The following is a 24,419-nucleotide window of genomic DNA, read 5'->3' as shown; positions in this document are numbered from 1 at the left end:
GAAGAAGAAAGGATAAATAAAAGAGGATAAGGAGGAAGGAAGGAGAAAGGGAGGAGGGAGAGGAGCAGCAGCCAAGCCACAATACTTAAAAGTCACCCTCCATTTCCTTAATATTTTACCTAATATCTAGTGTTTTTGATGCGTTTCTAGGATGAGGCGTGTAGATGGAAGCAATAGAAGGAAGAGGGAGAAACAAAGTCGGAGGAGAACGAAGAAGAAATTATAAATAAGGGTAGAATAGTAGAAAGAGCCAAGGTGTAATATTTAAGCAAGTGTCCCTTTTAATCCTAACGTTCTTTATAAAAGCATACTGTTGGTTTTGGGACATATTTAAGTGTGTTCAGTAATGTTTCATGTGTTTTCAGTGTGTGCTAGATCTTTTAGGTACATTTTACGTATTTTGAGTATGGTTTGGGGATGTGTTTGTGCACACACACACTGTAAATGGGCCTTAAAACAAATGTCCTTCATCAGTGAGTACCCGTTTTGTGCGCAGGTGATGACAGGCAGAGTGAGCCGGACGTGGCGGTGGCTATGGGCGGCGCAGGTAAGCCACACCTTGCACCACGCTGACTGCCCGCATCTGTTCACTTAAGGTCTGGATCTCCGTGTTCTACCCTGGAAATGTGAGTATTTAGAGGTGTGGTGCTTGTTGTTGTTGTGGTGGTGGTGGTGGTGGTGTGTTTATTTTATGCAGGAGGAGCAACTGGCCAAGGGCAACAAAATTAACAAAAAAAAAAAAAAAAAAAAGGCAGACTGGATTGCCAGTTCCCTTAACGAAATAAGAATTATTTAAATTTAAAAGTTAGTGACATATGTTCTGAAACGTCCCTTTTAAAAGCAATGAAGTGGGAAGATGGACACACAGAATTGAAGTGTCGTGGGGCTCGCCGTGTGTGTGTGTGTGTGTGTGTGTGTGTGTGTGTGTAATTCACTGTTTAATCTGCTGCAGTCTCTGACGAGACAGCCAGACGTTACCCTACGGAACGAGCTCAGAGCTCATTATTTCCGATCTTCGGATAGCCCTGAGACCAGGCACACACCACACACCGGGAAAACAAGATCACAACTTCTCTATTTACATCCGGTACCTACTCACTGCTAGGTGAACAGGGGCTACACGTGAAAGGAGACACACCCAAATATCTCCACCCGGCCGGGGAATCGAACCCCGGTCCTCTGGCTTGTGAAGCCAGCGCTCTAACCACTGAGCTACCGGGCCGGTAGCTGTGTGTGTGTGTGTGTGTGTGTGTGTGTGTTAATGATGTATGTAAGTACATATATTTGTATGACAATATATGTGTGTATTTACCTAGTTGTATTTAGTTAGTTGTAGTTTTACAGGGCCTGGGCTTTATGCTCGTGTGGCCCCGTCTCCATATCTACACTTATCCAATTTCTCTTTAAAATTGTGCACACTCGTTGCTGACACCACTTCTTCACTCAAACTGTTCCAAGTCTCAACACATCTTTGCAGGAAACTATATTTTTTAACATCTCTCAGACATCTTCCCTTCCTCAGTTTCTTACTATGTGATCTTGTGCTTCGAATGTCATATTCTTCTCTCAGGATCAGTTTCTTATTATCCACTTGATCCATTTCGTTAATTAATTTATAAACCTGTATCAGATCTCCTCTCTCCCTTTTCTGTTTCAGGGTTGGTAGATCCATAGCCTTTAGTCATCCCTTCAAATTCTGGAACCATTCTTGTAGCCATTTTTTGTAGTCTCTCTAACTTCCTTATGTGTTTCTTTTTATGAGGGGTCCACACGACTCCTGCATATTCCAGTCTGGGTTTTATTTTAGTACTTATCAATTTTTTCCATCATTTCTTTGTCCATGTAGTGAAATGCTACTCCAATATTCCTAAGGAAATTATATGTCTCTCTAAAAATTCTATCAATATGGCTTACCGGTTGATTGTTTTCTTCCATCATCACTCCTAAGTCCTTTTTCCTTTTTTACTTTCTCCAGTTCTACTCCATCTTCCATCTTCTAGATTCCCAATGGTCGTTTTTCACTCTTTTCCATTTCCATGACATAGCTTTTGTCCACATTGAATTCCATTTCCCACTTTTTACTCCATTCCCAGATCTTATTTAGGTCTTCTTGCAGTATTTCACAATCCTCTTTTTGCTTTATAACTCTGCACAGTTTCATATCGTCTGCAAACAGATTTATGTAGCTGTTCACTCCTTCTGGCATGTCGTTTATATAAATGAGGAAAAGTATTAGTGCCAATACTGATCCCTGTGGCGCTCCTCTTTTTACTGCTCTCCACTTGGACTTCATATCTTTAACTACCGTCCTTATTTCTCTCCCCTTCAAATAATTTTCTATCTATCTCAATGTGCTTCCTTTTAAGCAACCCTTCTTCTCTAACTTCCATAGTAATCTTGCATGTGGCACTTTGTCAAATGCCTTGTGTGTGTGTGTGTGTGTGTATTTACCTATTTGTTTACCTATTTGTGTGTTACAGGGCCCGAGCTAAGCTCTCTGTGTCCTGTCTCCTTGTCTATTCTAGTCATATGTCTCTTTCATCTGATTGACACACACCGCGTCAACGACATGACTGCTCAGTTTATTCCACTTATCAATGCTACGATGCGGGAAACTGTATTTTCTCACGTCATTTAGACAGATGTCCTTTATTAGCTTTTTTCCATGTCCTCGGAGATAATTACTTGTGGTCACCTTTATCAACTTTCTATCCAGTATGTCAATCTTGTTCACCAATTTATACATAGTTATCATGTCTCCTCTTGTTCTTCTCTCTTCTAATGTGGTCAGCCCCAGCTTCCTCAGTCTTTCCTCATAGTCTAACTCCGAGTCCTGGTACCATCCTTGTTGCCAGCCTTTGTACCCTTTCTACCTTCACATTTTTCTTCATATGCGGTGACCAGACACATGCTGCATATTCTAGCTGGGGTCTTATTAAGGTGCATAATATCTTCATCATTCCTTCATCTAGGTAGTGGAATGCAAGGCCAATATTTTGAAGCATGTTGTATGTTTACCCAAAAATCTTGTTAATGTGTTTCTCCAGTGACAAAGTGTTTTGCACAGTTACTCCTAAGTCTTTCTCCTCATTGGTCTCTTTAATTTTCTCATCACCCAGTCTGTAATCCCAGTTTGGTCTGTATCTACTTCTTCCCATTTTCATAACATGGGTCTTGTCTATATTAAATTCCATCTGCCACTCTTTACTCCACTCATATATTTTATCAAGATCTTCCTGTAGCTTGTTACAATCTTCCACATTCTTTACTCTCCTCATAATTTTAGTATCGTCCGCAAACATGTTCATATAACTGTCAATTCCTACTGGCATATCATTAACATAAATCAAAAACATGATGGGACCCAGCACTGACCCTTGTGGAACTCCACTGGTTACCTTCTTCCACTCGGACTTCTTTCCTCTCACCACTGTTCTCATTTCTCTTCCCATTAAGTAATTTTCCATCCATTTTGCTAGTTTATCATTTACTCTTCCAGTCATATTTAGTTTCCACATCATTCTATTGTGTGGTACTTTATCAAAGGCCTTTCTCAAGTCTAGGTAGATAGCATCCACCCATCCCTCTCTATGTTGCAGTATGTCAGTCACTCTTGAATAAAAACATAATAAATTGGATACGCACGATCTTCCTTTTCTGAAACCAAACTGCCTTTCACTCAGAATGTTTTCACTTTCTAGATACTCACTCCACTTAGCTTTAATTACTTCTTCACATACCTTGCACAATATACTAGTCAACGATACTGGTCTATAATTTAGCGGTTCCATTCTACTACCATTCTTATATATAGGCACAATGTCAGCTCTTTTCCACTCTTTCGGGACTAATCCTGTTCGTATGGAGGTATCCACAATATCAAATATGGGGTTCAACAATTGATCCTTACATTCTTTTAGCAACCTCCCAGATATGCCATCAGGCCCCATTGATTTATTAATATCCAGTTTGCTTATAATTTTCCTTACGTCTTCCTTAGTAACCATGATGTCCTGCATTTGCTTTATTTCCGTAGGCCTTCCTCCCATAAAATGCTCCTCCTTTGTAAACACTTTGCAAATGTTGTCGTTCAAAATTTCAGCTCTCTCTCCAGCATCTTCATATACTTCTTCTCCGTTTTTTACCTTTTCTATTGTCTCCCTTTTATTTAGTTTTCCATTTATGAATTTGTAAAACATTTTTGGGTCACTATCACAGTTTTCCACCACCCTCTGTTCATATTCCTTCTGTGCTGTTCTCCTTACTTCAACATATCTATTCCTTGCTGTTTTGTAGCCTTCCCTTGATAATACATCACTGCTTTTCTTAAGTTTCTTCCATGCCTTTTCTTTGTTCTTTTTTGCTTCTTCACAATTTCTATTAAACCACTGTTTTTTATTTAAAGTCCTCTTTCTGTGATATGGCACAAACTTTTTCACAGCAGAGTTATACAAATCCATAAATTTATCGTACTTCAATTGCATATCTCTTTCCTGGTATACCACGGACCAGTCAATTTCATTAAAAAACACCCTTATATGGTTATAATTTGCCCTAGTATAATTAAATTTTTCCTCCCTGCGTTCCACAATCTTATTCGTGCTTAATTCTGTATCCAGCTCAAAGCTTAGGACATTATGATCGCTTTCCCCAAGGGACTTTCATGTTCAATTTCCTCTTTTAGAGAGATTCCCCTGGTAAATACCAAATCCAACCTTGCTGCAGCATCTTGTCCCCTGCACCTTGTTGGTGATCTCACCCACTGTGTCATCAAGTTATTTGTTGCTACGTTTAACAATTCCTCTGCCCACTCACCACCGTTCACCACTTCGTAGTCTTCCCACACTATTTCTTTGCAATTAAAGTCTCCAACTATCATCAATCTATCCTTTCTGTTGAGATCTTGCTTCATTCTGTCTAGAGTATTTCTCATCACCATTTGGTACTGTTCATATTCCCAAGCACTGGTTCTGGGTGGTATGTATACTGTTATAATATTAATGTCCCTCTTACCATCTGTTATAAGCATACTTATCACTTCCTTATTTCTCTTACTATAGTTCACCTCCTTCACTATCAGATCTTCCTTAATAAGAACCATTATACCACCACCTCCTTTATTTTTTCTATCATTTCTCCATACTTTGTAGTGTTTTACAACAAACCAGTCTAGCTTTATTTCGGGCCTTAGCTTTGTTTCCACTACACACATTATGTCCGGTTCGTTATTTCTTAGGTAATCCATACATTCTAGCCTCTTAGACAGAAATCCATCTATGTTCGTGTAAGTCACTTTTATTCCATTCCTAGTCTCGTTCTTCCATGTAATGCCTATTCCATCTGTTTTATCCACCACTTCTTTAGCCTCCCATTTCTCATCCTCCAAAAAAACTTGATCTTTTCCTCCTCTGTTCTTTCGTCATTCCTCTCCTTCACTTCAGATACTAGCTCCTTCATCTTCATTCTCTCATCTTGTGACATATTTCTTCTTATGTAAATTGTTTTGGTTTCCTCAGAGTCCTTAAGTTTCCAAGCCCTCCTCAACAAGGCCTCCGCTGCCACCTGAGACTTTAATTTCAATTTTAATGGTCTATTCTTGCCTTCCTCAAAAGCTCCCAATCTCACACTTTCTTCTACCTCATCATATAGGTCCTCTTCTTCCACAGAGATCTTGTTCAGTAAAGACTTAATCTTGTCATTTTCCTTATCCCTCCTGTCCTGCCAGTTCCTGTTAGTTTCCTCCCGCAATCCTATTATGATCACACATTTTTTCTTTTCAGCGATATCTCTCACCACATACTCATTTTCCTTTAGTGCCTTTACCATTTCCCTGTGCGTAATCCCTTTATTTTCCTCTTCCTGCTTTTTTACTATCTCCCTAAACGACCTTTGTACCTCCAGATGTTCATGATTCACTTCTTTCATCTTAGTGTCAATTAGATTAAGGCATTCCTCTTTCTTCAAGTCCCCTTCGGATATTTTTATCTCCATTTCCATGAGTTTAGCCTTCATTTCTTCGCATTGTTTCCTTAGTTGTTGGTTTTCTTTCTCCATCTCTACTTTTTCCTTCAACAGCTCTTTATTCTCTAGCGTTAACAAGTAGATTTTTTTTAAATGAATCATTCTCGGCTAGAACTCTATCCAGTTTTTCTTCTATTGCCAAAATGCTTAGGAACTTACTCTCCAGCACCTGGATTCTTGCATCCATGTCAAGTTTCTGTAGTCCTTTTGGCGTAGTAATAAAACCTTCGAAGTCTCTAGTTTGCCTGGACGCCATTTTTGTTGTTGTCAGCTGATTACGGCCAGAGCGATCACCGTCCACACTCCCCTCTCAGGGATCACTCTCCATATCACTCACTTTCAACACTAAGAGACAGTAGGACATTTACGGACACAAAACTTAGAGTTACCTGGGCCCTGTAATACCATAGGTATTTTCTTTCTTCCTGTACGCAGCCGGAGACGAGCCGTCCTCTCTCAACGACGGCGACGGTGTGTGTGTGTGTGTGTGTGTTATATTAAATTCACGGTAGCCTGCTGGTCGCCTGCTGGTCATTTTTGGGTCATGTGAATGTGTGTGTGTGTTTTGGTGTAGGAAATCCTGAGTTGGGTAAATATTTACAAGAGGTCCTTCGTTTGCCAAATATGGCTTAAGTCTAACCATTGTATGTCTCACCACATTTAGCAGAATGACAGTAACACTCTTTGCAACACAAGCAGTTCTTGGGATTATCTGTCTCAGTTGGTAAATGTGCCAGAATGATCTTTTCTCTTAAATTTCCAAGACGCTCCTGCTCCTTTACCATATCTTATAGCAAACAAACCTTACAAGATGTAGATGACTATAAAGGACTTGGTTTTAGGATGGATTCTTCCCTGAAGTTTCACTTGCATACGACAGAAATCACTGGCAAGGCAGGAGGCATTGCTTACAGTATCTCAAAGGGCACCTACCTAGCCTGTGCTGATCTGGTTTCATTAAGGCTGCTTTCATTTCACATATCGGCTCTATCCAGAACTTTGCCTCTGTGGTATGGTTTACTGGTTATACAGTATAATAGGGAGTTATACAGTTATAATAGGGAGGCGGTGGCCTAGTGGATAAGGTGGTGAGCGTGGGATCGGGCAGACGTCCACGCGTAGGTTCGAATCCCACCTCGCACAGCTTTAAAACACTTTGCCATTTGTCGAGTGGTTTAAAGTTACCTACATATCACCATGATACCCAGGTTCTAGGTGGTTACACTCAAGATGAGCTTGGGCGGTGATATGGGCCCTAATGTGGGTACCACTATAAATAAAATTACCTGCGCCACTAATGGGCGGAAGCTGAACAGCACTTCCCATACACTCTTCAAGTGTGCCTACAGGTGCTATAGGCCTTACCGTAAAACAAAACAAAAAAGTGACAATAGGTTTATACAGGTGACATTAGGCTTTGATAAAATGTTGAGAGGAGGTGGACTGATAAATTTGCCAGTTTTCATGATCTGTCATATAGTGAACATGTTGCTAGATTGAGTAATTTTTCCATGAAAGGATGGTTGATCAGAGCTGATCTTATCATGGTGTTCAACATTCTGGAAGGGTTCTGTCCTAATTTAGGTCACCTCTTGGTTTGAAATTACAAAATAGATACAAAAGATAACTCCTTCAAGGTTTTTGTTGCTCGTTACAATGGTGATATTGAAGCAATCGTTTCATCTGAGCGCGGGGCATTAGCATTTACAATAATTTACCTGAATCAGTTGTCTTAGCTAACTCTGTTAATGGCTCAAAATGGCTTTTCAACACTACTCTTCATCAACTTCTGTATGATTTTGATTGACTTTGGCTTGTTTTTGTTGTAGGACTGTAGTATGATGTCCTGTGTTGTGGCCTTCACTCGGGATTGCCAACATGACAGCATTTGCTCAGGAGTATTATGGCAGTGGTTTATGTGATCTGGCATGGAGGCATATTTTCTTCTCTTTTTCTCAAGGTGAACCTTCTAAACCTTGGTGTAACATGGCCGTGTCTCATGCTATACATGATGGAGAGGTGGCTTGGCCCAGTAAAGGAATGTGAGTCTTCCTTTTCATGTGCTTTATACTTCTGCTTGAAGCATTTTGACTAACTCTCCCAGACCTGCACAGGGACTGGTATTCTAAGTAGGCCGTTTTTTTTGCCCTTAGCCATTTTTCCCCTCTTTTATAAAAAAGGTCTGTTCTTCAATTTGTCAGACACTCTTTCAGAAATAGAAAATGTCAATCTTTTAAACTCAAATTCCCCACAGACTTCTGGCATTTGGCCAAAAACATCTCCAATAACTTCACTTCTTCATGTTTCCTTGTGTATTTCATCTTGATGGCACCACTGCCATCTCATCTGTCTCTAAAGCTGAACTCTTCTCTCAAACCTTTGTTAACAACCTCACCTTGGATGGTTCTGGGTTTGTCCCTCCCTCTTCTCCCTCTGACTATTTCATATCGTCAATCAAAATTCTTCATAATGATGTTTTCCATGCTCTCACTGGTCCAATCCCTCAGAATGCTTATGGACCTGATGGAGTCCCTTCTTTTGTTCTCAAAAACTGTGCTTCCTTGCTCACACCTTGCCTGGCCAAACTCTTTCAACTATGTTAATTGACTTCTACCTTTCCTTTCTGCTGGAAGTTTGCCTACATTGTCTGTTCCTATAAAGGGTGACGGTTTTAATCCCTCAAACTACTGTCCTAAAGCTTTAATTTCTTGCTTGTCTAAAGTCTTTTGATCTATCCTCAATAGGTAGATTCTCAAACATGTGTCACTTATCAATCTTCTGTTTGATCGCCAGTATGGCTTCCGTCAAGGCTACTCTACCAGTGATCATCTGGCTTTCCTTACTGAGTTTTGGTCTTCCCATTTATTATTTGTTTATTTGTTTTTATTTCAGTAATTTGTTTCATCTGCATTTTCTGTAATCTTAGTACTGTTTCTGAGCATAGTGACTGTGTGTGTGTGTGTGTGTGTGTGTGTGTGTGTGTGTGTGTGTGTGTGTATTCACCTAGTTGTATTCACCTAGTTGTAATTTTACAGGGCCTGGGTATCATACTCGTGTGGCCCCGTCTCCATATCTACACACATCCAACTTTCCTTTAAAACTATGCACACTCCTTGCTGACACCACCTCCTCACTCAAACCATTCCACACCTCCACACATCTTTGTGGGAAACTATATTTTTTCACATCCTTCAAGCATATTCCCTTGGCTATCTTTTTACTATGCGATCTTGTAGTTCTACTTAAGTTTTACTCTCTCAACATCATTTGCTCATTATCCACTTCATCCAGTCCATTCAACAGTTTATAAACCTGTATTAAATCTCCTCTTTCTCTTCTTTGTTCCAAGGTAGGCAAATTCATTTCTTTTAATCTCTCCTCATAGGTCATTTCTGCCAATTCCGGAACCATTTTTGTTGCCATTCTTTGCAATCTCTCCAACTTCCTTATATGCTTCTTTTTATAAGGGGACCAGACCACTCCAGCATATTCCAATCTTGGTCTAATTACCATACTAATTAATTTCTTCATCATATCTTTATTCATATAATGGAAGGCTAATCCAATATTTTTTATCAAATTATACGTTTCTCCAAACATCTTATCAATATGAGCCTCAAACTGCCCATGGTCTTGTATTATCACTCCCAAATCCTTTTCCTTTTCCACCTTTTTCAACACTACTTCTTCACCCATCTTATATGACCCTCTTGGCCGTCTTCCACTCTTTCCCATCTCCATCACATGACTTTTGCTCAGATTAAATTCCATTTGCCACCTCTTGCTCCACTCCCAAATCTTATCCAGGTCTGCCTGTAAAATTTCACAATCTTCTTCACTCTTCACACACCTACACAACTTCGCATCATCCGCAAACAAATTAATATAACTGTTTACTCCCTCTGGCATGTCATTTATATATACGAGGAAAAGTATTGGTGCCAGCACTGAGCCTTGTAGGACTCCACTCTCCTCCACCAACCAGTCCGACCTTGCATCCCTTATTACCGTTCTCATCTCCCTCCATGTTAAGTAGTTTTCCATCCACTTTAACACTTTTCCTTTCAGTCCTCCATAAATCTCTACTTTCCATAACAGTCTCTCGTGAGGTACCTTGTCAAAAGCTTTCTTTAAATCCAAATATACACAGTACATCCATCCCTCTCTCTCCTGTATTTTGTCAACCACTCTTGATTAAAAGCTCAGTAGATTTGTTACACATGACCTCCCTTTCCTGAAGCCAAATTGATGATCCGATAATAACTTATGATCCTCCAGGAACCGTATCCAATATTTCTTTATCACCCTCTCACAAATCTTACCGACCACACTTGTTAGAGACACAGGTCTATAGTTAAGAGGCTCTTCCTTACTGCCTCCCTTATAAATGGGCACCACTTCAGCTCTCTTCCACTCTACTGGTACTTCCCCTGTTTCTAATGAGCACCTTATAATATCATATAGTGGATCAATCAATTCTTCTCTACACTCCTTCAATAATTTTCCTGAAACTTCATCTGGTCCCATCGCTTTATCATCTTTAAGTTCCTCCAACATTTTATATAACTCCTTTTTAGGTATCTTAATGTCCTCCATGTGCACATTTCCTTGTACATTCTGTGGCTTTACAAACATTATTTCTTTAGTAAATACTTGCTGAAACCTATTATTTAGCAATTCCGCTATATTCTTAGGGTCATCTACTATCGCTTGCTCTCCTTTTAATCTTTCAATGGACTCTCTCTTTTTAAGTTTACCATTTATGAACCTGTAAAACAATTTTGGATGTTCCTTACTCTTGTCTACAATATCTTTTTCAAATTTTCTTTCTTCCTTCCTCCTTACGTAACTTCACATACTCATTTCTTGCCACTCTATACTTCTCCTTATTTAGTATATTCCTGCTCTTTTTCCATCTTTTCCAAGCCACATCTCTCTTTTCCTTAGCCTTAACACAAGTTGCATTAAACCAATCCTTTCTTCCTTCCTCTCTTGGTTTATACTTTGGTACAAATTTCATAACTCCTTCTTTATAATATTTCATAAAAATCTCATATTTCTCTTGCACTTCTCTGATTTGTAACATCTCCTTCCAATCTAATTTTCTGAAATAATTTTTCAAACTTTCTGCGTCCATCTTTCTATAATTCAATCTACCACTCCTGTATATCTCGTCCTTCCTTCGCTGTGTTGTTGCTATCTGCATTTCCATAACCACATGATCACTCTTTCCCAAAGGACACTTGTATGTGTGTGTGTGTGTGTGTGTGTGTGTGTGTGTGTGTGTGTGTGTGTGTGTGTATTTACCTAGTTGTATTTACCTAGTTGTAGTTTTACAGGGCCTGGGCTTTATGCTCGTGTGGTCCCGTCTCCATATCTACACTTATCCAATTTTTCTTTAAAACTATGCACACTCTTTGCTGACACCACTTCCTCACTCAAACTGTTCCAAGTCTCAACACATCTTTGCGGGAAACTAAATTTTTTAACATCTCTCAGACATCGTCCCTTCCTTAGTTTCTTACTATGCGATCTTGTGCTTCTAAAGTCATATTCTTCTCTCAGGATCAGTTTCTCATTATCCACTTCATCCATTCTGTTAATCAATTTATAAACTTGTATCAGATCCCCTCTCTCTCTTCTCTGCTCCAAGGTTGGTAGATCCATAGCCTTTAGTGTCTCCTCATATGCCATCCCTTTAAATTCTGGAACCATTCTTGTAGCCATTTTTTGTAGTCTCTCTAATTTTCTTATGTGTTTCTTTTTATGGGAGTCCACACAACTCCTGCATATTCCAATCTAGGTCTTATTATAGTACTTATCAATTTCTTCATCATTTCCTTGTCCATATAGTAGTGAAATGCTACTCCAATATTCCTTAGCAAATTATACGTCTCTGAAAATTCTATCAATATGGCTTACCAGTTGATTATTTTCTTCCATTGTCACTCCCAAGTCTTTTTCCTTTTTTCCTTTTTCTAGTTCTACTCCATCTCCCATCTCATAGATTCCCACTGGTCATCTTTCACTTTTTCCCATTTCCATGACATGGCTTTTGTCCACATTGAATTCCATCTCCCATTTTTTGCTCCATTTCCAGATCTTGTTTAAGTCTTCCTGCTGTATTTCACAATCCTCTTTTGTTTAATGACTCTGCACAGTTTCGCATCGTTCACAAACAGATTTATGTAGCTGTTCACTCCCTCTGGCATGTCATTTATATATACGAGAAAAAGTATTGGTGCCAATACTGACCCCTGTGGCACTCCGCTGTCTACTGTTCTCCACTTGGACTTCATATCTTTAACTATCGTCCTTATTTCTCTCCCCCTTAAGTAATTCTTCATCCATCTCAATGTGCTTCCTTTTAAGCCACCCTTCTCCTCTAACTTCCATAGTAATCTTTCATGTGGCACTTTATCAAAAGCCTTTTTTAGATCTAAATAAATACAGTCAACCCATCCTCTCTCTCTTGTACTTTATCAACTATTCTAGAGTAGAAACTTAATAAATTTTTCACACATGACCGACCTTTTCTAAAACCAAATTGGCTATTTGATAATATTTTGTTGTCTTCAAGAAACTCAATCCATTGCATTACACTTTATTACTTTTTCACACATCTTGCATATTACACTAGTTAGTGATAGAGAAGAAGAGGAGGACCAGAAAAGGAAGAGAAGAACTGAGATGAAAAGAAGAAAACAAAGAAAGGAAAGCTGAAAAGAAAAGAATATTATTGTATTTTGTAAGATTCTCTCTCTCTCTCTCTCTCTCTCTCTCTCTCTCTCTCTCTCTCTCTCTCTCTCTCTCTCTCTCTCTCTCTCTCTCTCTCTCTCTCTCTCTCTCTCTCTCTCTTCTCTCTCTCTCTTCCTCTTTTTCAGGCTTTCTTCTCTTCCTCCTCCTATTTCAGACTGTCTTCATCCTTCTCCTCTAATCTTATAATCTTTTCTTATTTTCTTTATCCTCCTTTTCTTTCTCTTCCTTCCTCCCATAATCCCATATCATTTTCCTAGTCTTTTCTTCCTCCTCCTCCAATCTTCCATTCTTCCCTATTTTCATTTCCTTCTCCTGTGTACATTTTATTGAAAGGAAGGACAACAATTGTATTTCCTTTGTATTTTATTGGTATTGTATTTATGATAGAGAGTACTATAGCGGGAGACTGTGGTTTGTGACTGTGGGGACGTCAACATACTGTGAGATGAGAGAGAGTGAGAGAGAGAGAGAGAGAGAGAGAGAGAGAGAGAGAGAGAGAGAGAGAGAGAGAGAGAGAGAGAGAGAGAGAGAGAGAGAGAGAGAGAGAGAGAGAGAGAGAGAGAGAGAGAGAGAGATTTTTATATGGCTATCAAAGAGAAAGCTATCACTTTGTTCTTCATCACAGTTGGCCAAGTGAAGGTGAGGCTGCATGGTGGTCACTGGTTTGACATGAGTGTGACTTTTACTCCGTCAGATATTGTAATGTAAACATTGTAAATACTGCAGTGTCAGCTATTGACTTGTAGCTTTGAGAAAACTTTGTCAGTATGTTTTTTGTTGGTGTTATTTGATCCACTTTTCATTGTTGGCTGCACTCAGTTCCTCTTTGTTCCCTGAGATCTTCCTTCATTTATCAATCTCACCATCATTGTCTTTATCAATCTCACCTTCATTGTCTTTAACCTCTTGCTTGTTGTGGTTCCTCCTTCATTCACTTTTGATGCTCTGATTAATTAATGTCTGGTTTTCTAGCATTTCTGGGTTTTGTTTTACACTCTGAATTTTGTTTTTTGTTCTCATCTCTTTGGTGATTTGGCAATGAGTGAGTGAGAGCACACCTGATGTCACACAGTGAGTGGAAGTGTTCCTCCCCAAGTGATAAGTGGTGGTGAGTTGGGTCAGAGTAGGATGGCAAGACAGAAGGTCTGTTTTTGAGGTCAAGTTTGCCTTGTTGTCCCAAGTGGGTGTGAAAGAATCTTTATTACTACACATTGAGGTGCATTTCATGATGACTTAAGGCTACTGAACCATCTCCATCTGGTACTGTGTTCCCTGCAGAGAGTGACCACAACAGGTATAAGTGTGATATTGTCTCCTGTCTGTCCCTTGCTTTGTGTACTCTTAGTGTCCCTCATCCCTCATCCCTCTGCTCCACAGCCTCTCTTCCTCTCCAGTCATGCTCTGGCGGCCCACCTCTGTATGCATGTCATTCACTCACTGTGTGGATGTTTCCTGTGAATATGGTGAAATCTATGAACAAGCAAATATTGTTACCTCTGTCAATGTTTTATCAAACACAAAGGATCTTCCTTATAATGACTGAGTATTATTTCTTTGGCCACCATGAAGTGCACTGTAGTTGTGGGTTTGTCCCTGCCTGAAATGTGGTGCACTCTGTCAGTCACAATACATTACACTAACCATTTATACGGGAATATTTTTGCCATTTTCTTAGTAGGAATATAGACAATGGATCTGTCATTTTATTTTTCTTATTTACATAGAAAAATTCAATGTTTTTATTGTTTTGGCATTTTACATTGTCAAAGATGAGCTTTTAAAGCAATGATGTGAAGGTGAACATGGCTGTATGTAGGAAGCCTTTCAAAATGATGATGGTGTGCAGTGACAGTGTTATACTCACATCAAGGTGTTCATGGTGAGAGTGGAGAATGAATGTGTTTGTTGAAAGGAACAGTGGACACCAAGAAATGTATTGCGTGTTCATACATTGGCATTGGTGGCGACAGCTTTCTTTGATTGTGTGTGTGTGTGTTCCATATGTTCCTGAACCACTGTTCTTGAGTCACTGAGACTTTTAGATGATACATTGTCTGCTTGAGAGAGAAGAACCATCCAGATCGTCTTTGCAAGTTTTGTCTTAGCTTTGATGTTCATGTAGACATTTGTAAGTATTTGATTGTATGTGTAGTGTATAGAAGCAATTGCAGATAATGCTTTGTTTTTAAGGTAGCTTTAGTGTTTACACTTGTTTGAGAAAAATGAGTTAGAACATGGATGAGGCTTCTTGTAAGTCCGTAGTCCAGTGGCCTTTGTACTGTGTTAACATGGAAGAGGTGTGTAGAGAGTGTTAACATGGAAGAGATGTGTAGAGAGTGTTAACATGGAAGAGGTATGTAGTGAGTGTTAACATGGAAGAGGCATGTAGAGAGTGTTAACATGGAAGAGGCATGTAGTGATTGTTAACATGGAAGAGGCATGTAGAGAGTGTTAACATGGAAGAGGCATGTAGAGAGTGTTAACATGGAAGAGGTATGTAGTGATTGTTAACATGGAAGAGGCATGTAGAGAGTGTTAACATGGAAGAGGTATGTAGTGATTGTTAACATGGAAGAGGTATGTAGAGAGTGTTAACATGGAAGAGGCATGTAGAGAGTGTTAACATGGAAGAGGCATGTAGAGAGTGTTAACATGGAAGAGGCATGTAGAGAGTGTTAACATGGAAGAGGTGTGTAGAGCAGTGGTTCCCAACCAGGGGTCCATGGACCCCAAGGGGTCCATGGAAGAATTTCAAGGGGTCCATAGAGATTCTACTTATTTTTAAATTTATTATACTGGAATTAGGAGACATGCGGCTCAGAATAAAATTTATACTACTGTTCACAATCCTTAAAACTGAATGCTTAAATGTTAGAATTGCTCTACATTAGCTAACAGTATCAGCGGTGTCAAACTCACGGTCCATGTGACAAATTTGGCCCTTGGGATGGTCATGGGACAAAAATCTCCCTGCAGACTCTGCAGGGAGATTTTTGTCCCTTCTCTCTCTTCGCCAGGAAGTTGAAATGTTTCTTGATGTACAGAAAAAATGTGACCTGTTGGAGATATTGAAATCAGAACACTTTGAACTCCGCCTTGCTTATCTTATGGACATATTTGAAATCTTCAACCAGCTGAACTTGAGACTCCAAGGAAAGGATTCAAACTTGCTCAGCCACTGTGACTCAATACATGCATTTTTGGCCAAATTGGAGCTGTATAAGAAGAGAGTGAGTGTAGGAAAATTTATGATGTTTCCATCATTGAATGAAGTTCTTGCTGATGGTCAGCTTTCAAGTACCTTGTCCAAGGAAATCATGGACCACTTGTCTCAGCTAGATGATGAATTTCGCCGTTACTTTCCTGACTTGAGCCCTCAGCATGCAGGATTAGCAAAAAATCCTTTCTTATGTCAGGTTGATGATGTGTTAGAAGACGCACAAGAAGAGTTCATTGAGCTTCTCCATGATTCAACAGCCAAGAATGTGTTCCAGTCAAACTCCTTGTCTAGCTTCTGGTGTTCAATGATGGAATCATATCCAAAAATAAGTGATCTTTTGCCTTTTGCTTCAACCTACCTGTGCGAAAGTGGGTTTTCTTCATTACTTGCAATAAAAACAAAATCAAGGAACAAGCTGTCTGTGGAAGATGACTTGAGGTGTGCACTGGCTGCCACTGAGCCAAGGATTCATGAGCTGGTTGCTCAAAACAACCACAAAAGTCCCATTGAGAAATATAAAGTGACATACTTTTTCGCAACCAATGAAAAGTTTCATTCACTGCTGTTTTGTGATTTTTGTTGTATTCATACAGTTTTGTGATTCTTTTATTCATACATGTGCTTGCAAGCTCAAAAAAGGGCAAATATTATAAAGATAGTTTTTGCACACAATACCTACAACTATAACAACATTAACATAACATTTTTCCTATGTGTTTTACTTAAATCAAAAAGTGCTGAACGGAATGTTTTCTGATTTCATATAAATAGGCCTACATCTTAATCAGCATAACAATGGAAGGCATTTTACATTAATATATTCATTTCTTGCAGAAAAATCTTTTATTAATTTTCTTGGCTTAACCTATTTCGTTGTAGGGGGTCCACAGGTGAAACAATGACTGGAAAAGGGGGAACGGGACAAATAAGGTTGGGAACCGCTGGTGTAGAGTGTTACTTCAGTGGCAATAAAGTCTATACATATATTGTTATTGCCATTACATTTTCAGTTAAATGTTTTTTTCCTTTCATTGTATCCCAGTCTGTGGTTCTGTTGTGGTAGGCATTCACTTTCTGGTAGCGTGCAGTACACCCATCTCATGTGGATGAGTGAGGAAGTGCAATCATGGTCCTCTTCATTCTGGTCACTGGTTCATACTATTGCTGGAGCCATGTATGGTATTCACACAGATTTTCTACAGTCACATGTATGTCACGAGTTCAGCGTCTGTGATGTTTGGGAAAAAAACAAAAAACAATAATAAGTTGTGCATTAAAACTCTAATGAGAAAACTGGTGTCACATTGTGCAAAATCCTCTACCTGGGCATTTTTGTTCATGATAAAGTGGTAAGGAGTCTGGCAAGCTGGGAGTGGTCTTGTTTGAGTCTAAAGAATCAAGAAATTATTATTTTGGTGATGGATGTGGTGATGGTGTGGTGTTTGTGATGGTGTATGTAGAAGATTGCATGAGTTTGGATGAAGCAGACCACCATGGGAGGGGACTGTGTGGCCAGGCAGGGTAGATTGGTGGTGGCTGGTCTCTTCCAGAAGTGAGGGTTGGTGTCCTCTACCATACCACATGCCATCTTTGTGTACTTTCCCTGCCTTCTCTCAAACCATTTTCAAACTTTAGTCTTCAAGTGGTGACAGGATGCAGTGTTGATTTGCGTCCAAGAGGAGGCGGAGTTTCCATGGCTGATTTGCACTGGTTCACCCAAACTGTGGGTAAGTTCAGGCGTGTCTTGTGTTGTCTCCCTTGGATGCATGGTGGTCTGTGTCTTAAGAAGTACCAAAAAAGACAGTGCGAGTTTCTTTTGAATACCTTTCTTTTGAATACCTTAAGAGATGGAGAGACACAGCGGGATTAACTGGGTGTGAGCAAGTGCAAGAATGATTTTATAACAGTGATGTAGGTCTATTGATATTTTTGTCCATGTGGTTATCCATATTAATTCTTTGTCATTGTACAATTCCAGAGTGCAACAAACTTGCAGCCACAAGACTACAAAGATTCCAGAGAGAACAAGATTGGTTGACAAGACTACAGTAACTTCTTCATTTCCATCCATTGCATCAATTTTGTGTCATGTCACTTTGTTGCCTGGCATCCCAAAGTTCCTAAATCATATATTGCTTGTTAAAAATAACTTATTTAAAGCGTTATTCATTATTATTGTAATAGATTAGATAGATAGATTGATTTAATGAGCCTAATAGGTGTAGGGCTTCTTAGATAGATTGATTTAATGAGCCTAATAGGTGTAGGGCTTCTTGTAAGTCCGTAGTCCAGTGGCCTTTGTACTGTTCCCCAATAGTATAAAGGGTACTTGACCTTGGTGGAAGGGGCCCTTCCTATTACCACAATGAAATATGTTTAGCCTTTTTAGGATACTGGTTGAGACTAGTATCAACAATACCACTCTCATCCCATCCTCCTCACACATCAACCCTCAAGAAGAAGTTGGTGGATATACACCACAGTGTAGAGGAGGTAGAGTACACTACCATATTATATATACTTTAGGGAGTAGATGGAGATAGTAAGTTGGTTGGGAGTAGTAGTATAGAGTAGATGGACAAGGGGGGGTGAGGACAGTAGTAGTATTTGGTGGGGGATTAGTAGTAGTAGATGGATAATATAATTAGGTGGGGTAATGTGGCAGGTTGGGTGTTAGTTATATTTGGTATATATAGATAGTATTATTCTAGAATGTGTGGGGGGCGGTTAGTTGGGGTAATTAAATACAGGGTTACTTACCCCCTATACGTTGTTGGGGTTTTGAGTGAAGGTGGTGTAACTTTGGGCATTTTATTATATATATATATATACTTTGAGATGTTCACTCCTATCCCGGTTCCCGTAAAGACATACCGAGTTTGTTGTGTGGAGGCTTGCAACAAATGTGAAGGCAACTTTAATTGCTTCAAATAATAAAAACCCCTTTGCTTTCAAATTTGATGGTTTATTTATTATTATTTACACGGTTTACAATAATAACGAAGAGCGTTCGGAGAAACGGTATTTCGAATTCCGATATTTCGAATTCCCAGCGAAAAAAAAAAAAAAAAAGTGAAATATCTCCCGAACTCCTAAAACCATGATGTTATTCATTAACCAGCAACACTACTGATCCCTGAGTGGAGGGTCGGAAGGCGCCTCACCCACGCCAAGGAATGGGGAGGCGCCGCTCTGGGTACGTATACAGTACGTATAACAAGTTATAGCGTCCTCGGCCGCTACTCTGGCGCAGGTGACGAAGGGAAGTTTTGAGCAGGCGGCGCCAGCAACAGCAGGTGAGGTAAGAAGCCAGCGGACCAGGAACCAACGAACGATCTGCAATAAAACCAAATCAAAACCTAAATGCAACGAAATGAAGTAAAACAGAACTAACATGTTAAAAAGTCCCTAAGTTAGTAAACAGTTCATAATATATAAACACCAGATTACTATTATAGCCACACTACCAGTCAAAGCTACACCAGTAAATTCTGACACTCGGTACCGCTGTCCGCTTGGCTAGTATTACTAAGAAGCTTGGAACATATCAGAACTTGTAGTAGCGTGCATATGACATCACCACTACCACTACTACCACCTCAGTCTCACACGTAGCCTCACTCTTACCAAATACAGGAGTCCACCAACTTCGAACACCCATCCATCACCCTCCTCGTCGCTGCGTGGCGCTGCCAGACAAGGCAGCCACCAGTACGGTCTGTTGCGTCAGGCTTGACACATCAGCGCCATCTGTCACTCGTCTCCGGCAAACATCCTACCAACCAGATATCAACAGAAGGATATCACTAAACTATACCTTAAAAAAAAATGAAATGTACTTTATTTACTATCACCACACGTAACGCATTTACTTGTCACTGGCAGACAACACAGGCACTCACTCTTGGCTCACCGTCGCGCTGCCTCACTCGCCAGTCCAGTAAACCCATGGTACAATAACTCGTTATTGTACCATGAGTAAACCAGTCCCCAACAGTCGACCATTCAAGCAGTCTGCTCGAAATGACCATACAAAACACCGCATGCAACTTACTCATTCCGTAACTAGGACATTCATTCATATCTGCACGCATAAAAAAAAAAGATCGTCACAATGGCAAATAAATCTCGTCCGTACAGTGCCTACCTGCTCAGCGCCGGCAGACTAGAGGCGATCAGCCGCAGTGCTTGAAGGGCCCTTGCATGCAGACTCCATCACCACTGACACGTGTCACAGCTCCGCTAAGCAGCCATGCAGACAATTTGCACATGAATCCCAGTCACTCCGCTAAACAGTAAAAATATAACCATTTTAAACCCTTAATTGTACCAATACACGAGTAATAGCTCGTTCCTTACCTAAATATTGCAAATAGATTCACTTCATCTGACCCGTGTTTATGCAATGACACAGCTACCACACCTGCTTGGTGACGACAGGTTTGAGGAGACCATAGGTAGTGGAGGCGTGCTTGCTTGACCTACGTAGTTACCGCTGCCTCACACGCGTCAAACAAGCAGTTAGCCGGTCAGTCCATCATCCGACTCCTCTGCTCGTAATGAAAAGATCAATCAGGCTCTAAAGGCACCACAAACATTGCATCACATTCACAACATTGCACGTCTAAGAAATATTACAAGTTCACAAAGCACGCCGCACGCCTCCGTCACTCATCCAGCCAATCTACATACACCGAATGAAAACTAACCACTGAACTCAACACTACTGAAACAATCCATCAAAGAGAACTTACTCGCGTTTATACTTGTATCATCTTTAAGATCGCAAATACTACATGATCATATCCACATAACATTCCTTGACAGTACCTGGTACAGCTGTTTGGCGCTGGCGGAGACAGACGAGTCGCGGCGCTACCCACCATAACAAGCAGTCCCGTCGTTCATCCGGCCAGCCTATGCGTTAACAAAAACCGTTGGAATATTGAATTACATCACACTACTGAAGCAATTCATATACATTAGCAGCTATCGTTCAGGTCTACAGGATTATTCGTACGAGACGGCACAAACAAGTACTATACATAATCTGTCCCTAGTCGTACTCGTACACTTAACACACAACACTAAGCCGTAATAACACCACATCCATCTTTATCACTGACCTTCTTTAGGCTAAGGACTCGAGAACCCGCCGCCTCATTCTTTACACCACATACCACAACACTTCCCCTTACCTGCATGAACAACACCTCCAACATCTTCCTTGCTATCCTGCAGACTACGACGCGCTGACCTGCCGGTTTCTTCTCCTCACCTATGATATCCCTCCCCCACCCCACCAGCCACCCACTCACTTCCTTCTCGACCGCAGTCTTGAATCCATGAATCAACCTCTGAACCCAGACAGACATCAATTCCACCTGCCCACCTCGCACTAAGGTCAACCAATCTTGTTAAAAGTCTATTCCCTCAATGCAACATTAAATCCATCAAATAAAGCTATGTACATATGCACACAAGGCAACAAACACCGTGAGAAAGGCTGAGGGTGAGTGAATGAGGCCTCGGGGGTGTTGTTTCGATACCGTACAAGCTTCACGCCGAATTATCTGCTCCAAATTCTCAAAGGAACTCAAAACCCAGTATACATACATTATAGAAAGACTGAATTATGAAAAAATAAACATCAACATTTTTCTTCACAGCAAACAGATGAATATATTGGTAGATTGCTTCATTGATACTGAGAGGCACAACAGAACACCTGCAACACACTTAGTTATTAATCACTAACCATCAATACTAGAAAGATCATCATCCTTTGTGTTAAATTTCCTGCGATTCAAATTGGCCAAGAAGTCGCTTTATTGATTTACTCTATGCAGTACATTTTAGACAGCATGATATAATCGTACAAGTGTAGAACGATAACTATCACACCAAATGGCGGTAGGCTGTTCATCTTTAGTGTGTGTGTGTGTGTGTGTGTAATTCACTGTTTGATCTGCTGCAGTCTCTGACGAGACAGCCAGACGTTACCCTACGGAACGAGCTCAGAGCTCATTATTTCCGATCTTCGGATAGGTCTGAGACCAGGCACACACCACACACCGGGACAACAAGGTCACAATACATCCCGTACCTACTCACTGCTAGGTGAACAGGGCTACACGTGAAAGGAGACACACCCAAATATCTCCACCCGGCCGGAGAATCGAACCCCAGTCCTCTGGCTTGTGAAGCCAGCGCTCTAACCACTGAGCTACCGGGCCGTGTGTGTGTGTGTGTGTGTGTGTGTGTGTGTGTGTGTGTGTGTGAGAGAGAGAGAGAGAGAGAGAGAGAGAGAGAGAGAGAGAGAGAGAGAGAGAGAGAGAGAGAGAGAGAGTAAATTGCAGTACAGTAGTGGGAGAAAGGATTGAGGAATGGAAGTTTTATTGTTGATATTTTTGTTGCAGCGTTACTATCACCGTTATTAAGAGTGCAAGTGTATGTCTGTGTGTGTGTGTGTGTGTGTGTGTGTGTGTGTGTGTGTGTGTGTGTGTGTGTGTGTGTGTGTGTGTGTGTGTGTGTGTGTGTGTGTGTGTGTGTGTGATTGAGTGTGTGTGTGTGTGTGTGTGAGTGAGTGAGTGTGTGTGTGTGTGTGTGTGTGTGTGTGTGTGTGTGTGTGTGTGTGTGTGTGTGTGAGTGAGTGAGTGTGTGTGTGTGTGTGTGTGTGTGTGTGTGTGTGTGTGTGTGTGTGTGTGTGTGTGTGTGTGTGTGTGTGTGTGTGTTTTAACTTTTAATGTTGGAGTTTGAAGATTTTCATAATTTCTTGTGGACCGCATAGTTACTTTTCTTTATTAACGTTTCTTTCGAGAATTTTTACGTTTTTGAAATTTGGCATGATGTTACGCTAGTTCTGGTCTGTGTGGACTTTTAGTTTCTTGTAGCTTTTAGTGTTTTAGTGAGTTTTACATTATGTTTTGTCAATTGTATTTTCAACTTTTATGTAATTCCTTTCCAATGTAACTATGGTCAATAATTATTTATCTATCTATCTATGTGTGTGTGTGTGTGTGTGTGTGTGTGTGTAATTCAACACGGTCGCCTACTGGACACCCAGCCAGTCTTCCCCATTACGGAGCGAGCTCAGAGCTCATAGACCGATCTTCGGGTAAGACTGAGACCATAACACACTCCACCCACCGGGAAAGCGAGGCCACAACCCCTCGAGTTACATCCCGTACCTATTTACTGCTAGGTGAACAGGGGCCACACATTAAGAGGCTTGCCCATTTGCCTCGCCGCGCCGGGACTCGAACCCGGCCCTCTCGATTGTGAGTCGAGCGTGCTAACCACTACACTACGCGGTGTGTGTGTGTGTGTGTGTGTGTTTGAGTAAGTGTGTGTGTCAGCGGGCGCGGGTGAGTGTAGTAGGGCAGTGGTTTCCAACCTTTTCGAATTCTCGCTCCCCTTCACTAAATGACAAGTTCCCTGCGCCCCCTCCACTCTGGTTTAAATACTGCTATTTACTGTCATTGTCGGCACAAGTCAGAGATAAAAAAAAATTATACAATACATAATTATGTATGTATGACTGAATGTATAGGCTTACCTTTACTAGTGTGATGGTTGCGCTTGCTTCTCTCAGCAGAATTTCTCAAATCTCGGAGAATGTGATGAAATTGAGACCAGTAATTCCTTTTCTATTACTAAGCGAGAACGGTATTTTGTTTTGAGAACAGCAATGAACTAAATCCTGATTCACACAAGTATGATGTCGCAAAACGTAATAAAATGTCAATGCCCTTAGTTGACAAGGAAGGGTACTCATCTTTAACTTGCAACCAAAATTTTTCCAAAGGTCCTGCATCAAACACAAGTTTCAGTGAACCATCACATGATGGTTCACTGGTCAGCTGTAGACAGTGTGCTTGTAGAGTTATCACCAAATGGGTTCCTTATCCATTCGTAATCACTTGTGTCTACATCTTTGAAGTAAAATGAGCACTTCCCCAGGAGAGTGTTCAAGTGCTCAGCAAACAATTAATTTCCACGTTTTAGTACGCTAGTATGTTTGAGAAACTCTTGCAAGTTTGGAAACATATCAAAACTGTTATCTCTTATCTTTTATAGCTGTTTAATTCCTTAGTTACTTAGTAGCATTTGAAATGATTTATAATTGTATTTAGACAATAACATTTCATAATTCATATCTGAAATGATTTCTCAATACTTAACCAATTATGTATTCCATCAAAATCAATAATGTTGATATATAATCATCTACTAAGTAATTTTTCTCCTTTATGAAGTGCTTGCGCCCCCTCTGGCAGCCCTTCGTGCCCCCTTAGGGGGGCGCGCCCCAAAGGTTGGAAACCACTGGTGTAGGGGGGGGGATGTTTTGAAATGCTTCCTGTTGTCCAGTGAGTGTGTTACGGTGTTGAATGGAATGGGAGGTGAGGTTGGAATGGTT

The 24,419-nt window shown here is 40.5% G+C and overlaps 1 protein-coding gene and 2 long non-coding RNA genes across 10 annotated transcripts; 2 read left to right on the top strand and 1 right to left on the bottom strand.

The window, feature by feature from the left end:
* The first annotated feature begins 13,362 nt into the window (after positions 1-13,362).
* On the top strand, positions 13,363-17,114 carry LOC123500472 (protein FAM200A-like). The gene is made up of 4 exons (XM_045249188.1): positions 13,363-13,419; positions 14,126-14,197; positions 15,798-16,520; positions 17,082-17,114. The coding sequence occupies exons 1-4, from the start codon at positions 13,363-13,365 to the stop codon at positions 17,112-17,114; spliced, it is 885 nt and encodes a 294-aa protein (XP_045105123.1).
* A 128-nt stretch (positions 17,115-17,242) lies between these two features.
* On the top strand, positions 17,243-18,944 carry LOC123500470. 2 transcript variants are annotated; one of them, XR_006673330.1, is made up of 3 exons: positions 17,262-17,727; positions 17,979-18,219; positions 18,262-18,944. It is a non-coding gene; the product is annotated as an uncharacterized LOC123500470 (long non-coding RNA). The 2 variants fall into 2 exon arrangements; XR_006673329.1 differs by lacking the exon at positions 18,262-18,944 and having other exon boundaries at positions 17,243-17,727; positions 17,979-18,138.
* On the bottom strand, positions 18,937-21,302 carry LOC123500469. Of its 7 annotated transcripts, none has more exons than XR_006673326.1 (7): positions 21,199-21,302; positions 20,831-20,917; positions 20,360-20,550; positions 20,148-20,242; positions 19,903-20,014; positions 19,628-19,775; positions 18,937-19,336 (listed from the first exon to the last, which is right to left on the bottom strand). It is a non-coding gene; the product is annotated as an uncharacterized LOC123500469 (long non-coding RNA). The 7 variants fall into 7 exon arrangements; XR_006673325.1 differs by having other exon boundaries at positions 18,966-19,336; positions 19,914-20,014; positions 20,148-20,288; positions 20,424-20,550; XR_006673324.1 differs by having other exon boundaries at positions 18,967-19,336; positions 20,424-20,550.
* Positions 21,303-24,419: the final 3,117 nt, after the last annotated feature.

The sequence above is a fragment of the Portunus trituberculatus genome, unplaced genomic scaffold (genome assembly GCF_017591435.1).
Source record: "Portunus trituberculatus isolate SZX2019 unplaced genomic scaffold, ASM1759143v1 PGA_scaffold_291__1_contigs__length_138591, whole genome shotgun sequence".
NCBI classification, from domain to species: domain Eukaryota; kingdom Metazoa; phylum Arthropoda; class Malacostraca; order Decapoda; family Portunidae; genus Portunus; species Portunus trituberculatus.
The sequence above is the reverse complement of the archived record's forward strand: the minus strand, read 5'-3'. Positions and strand labels throughout refer to the sequence as shown.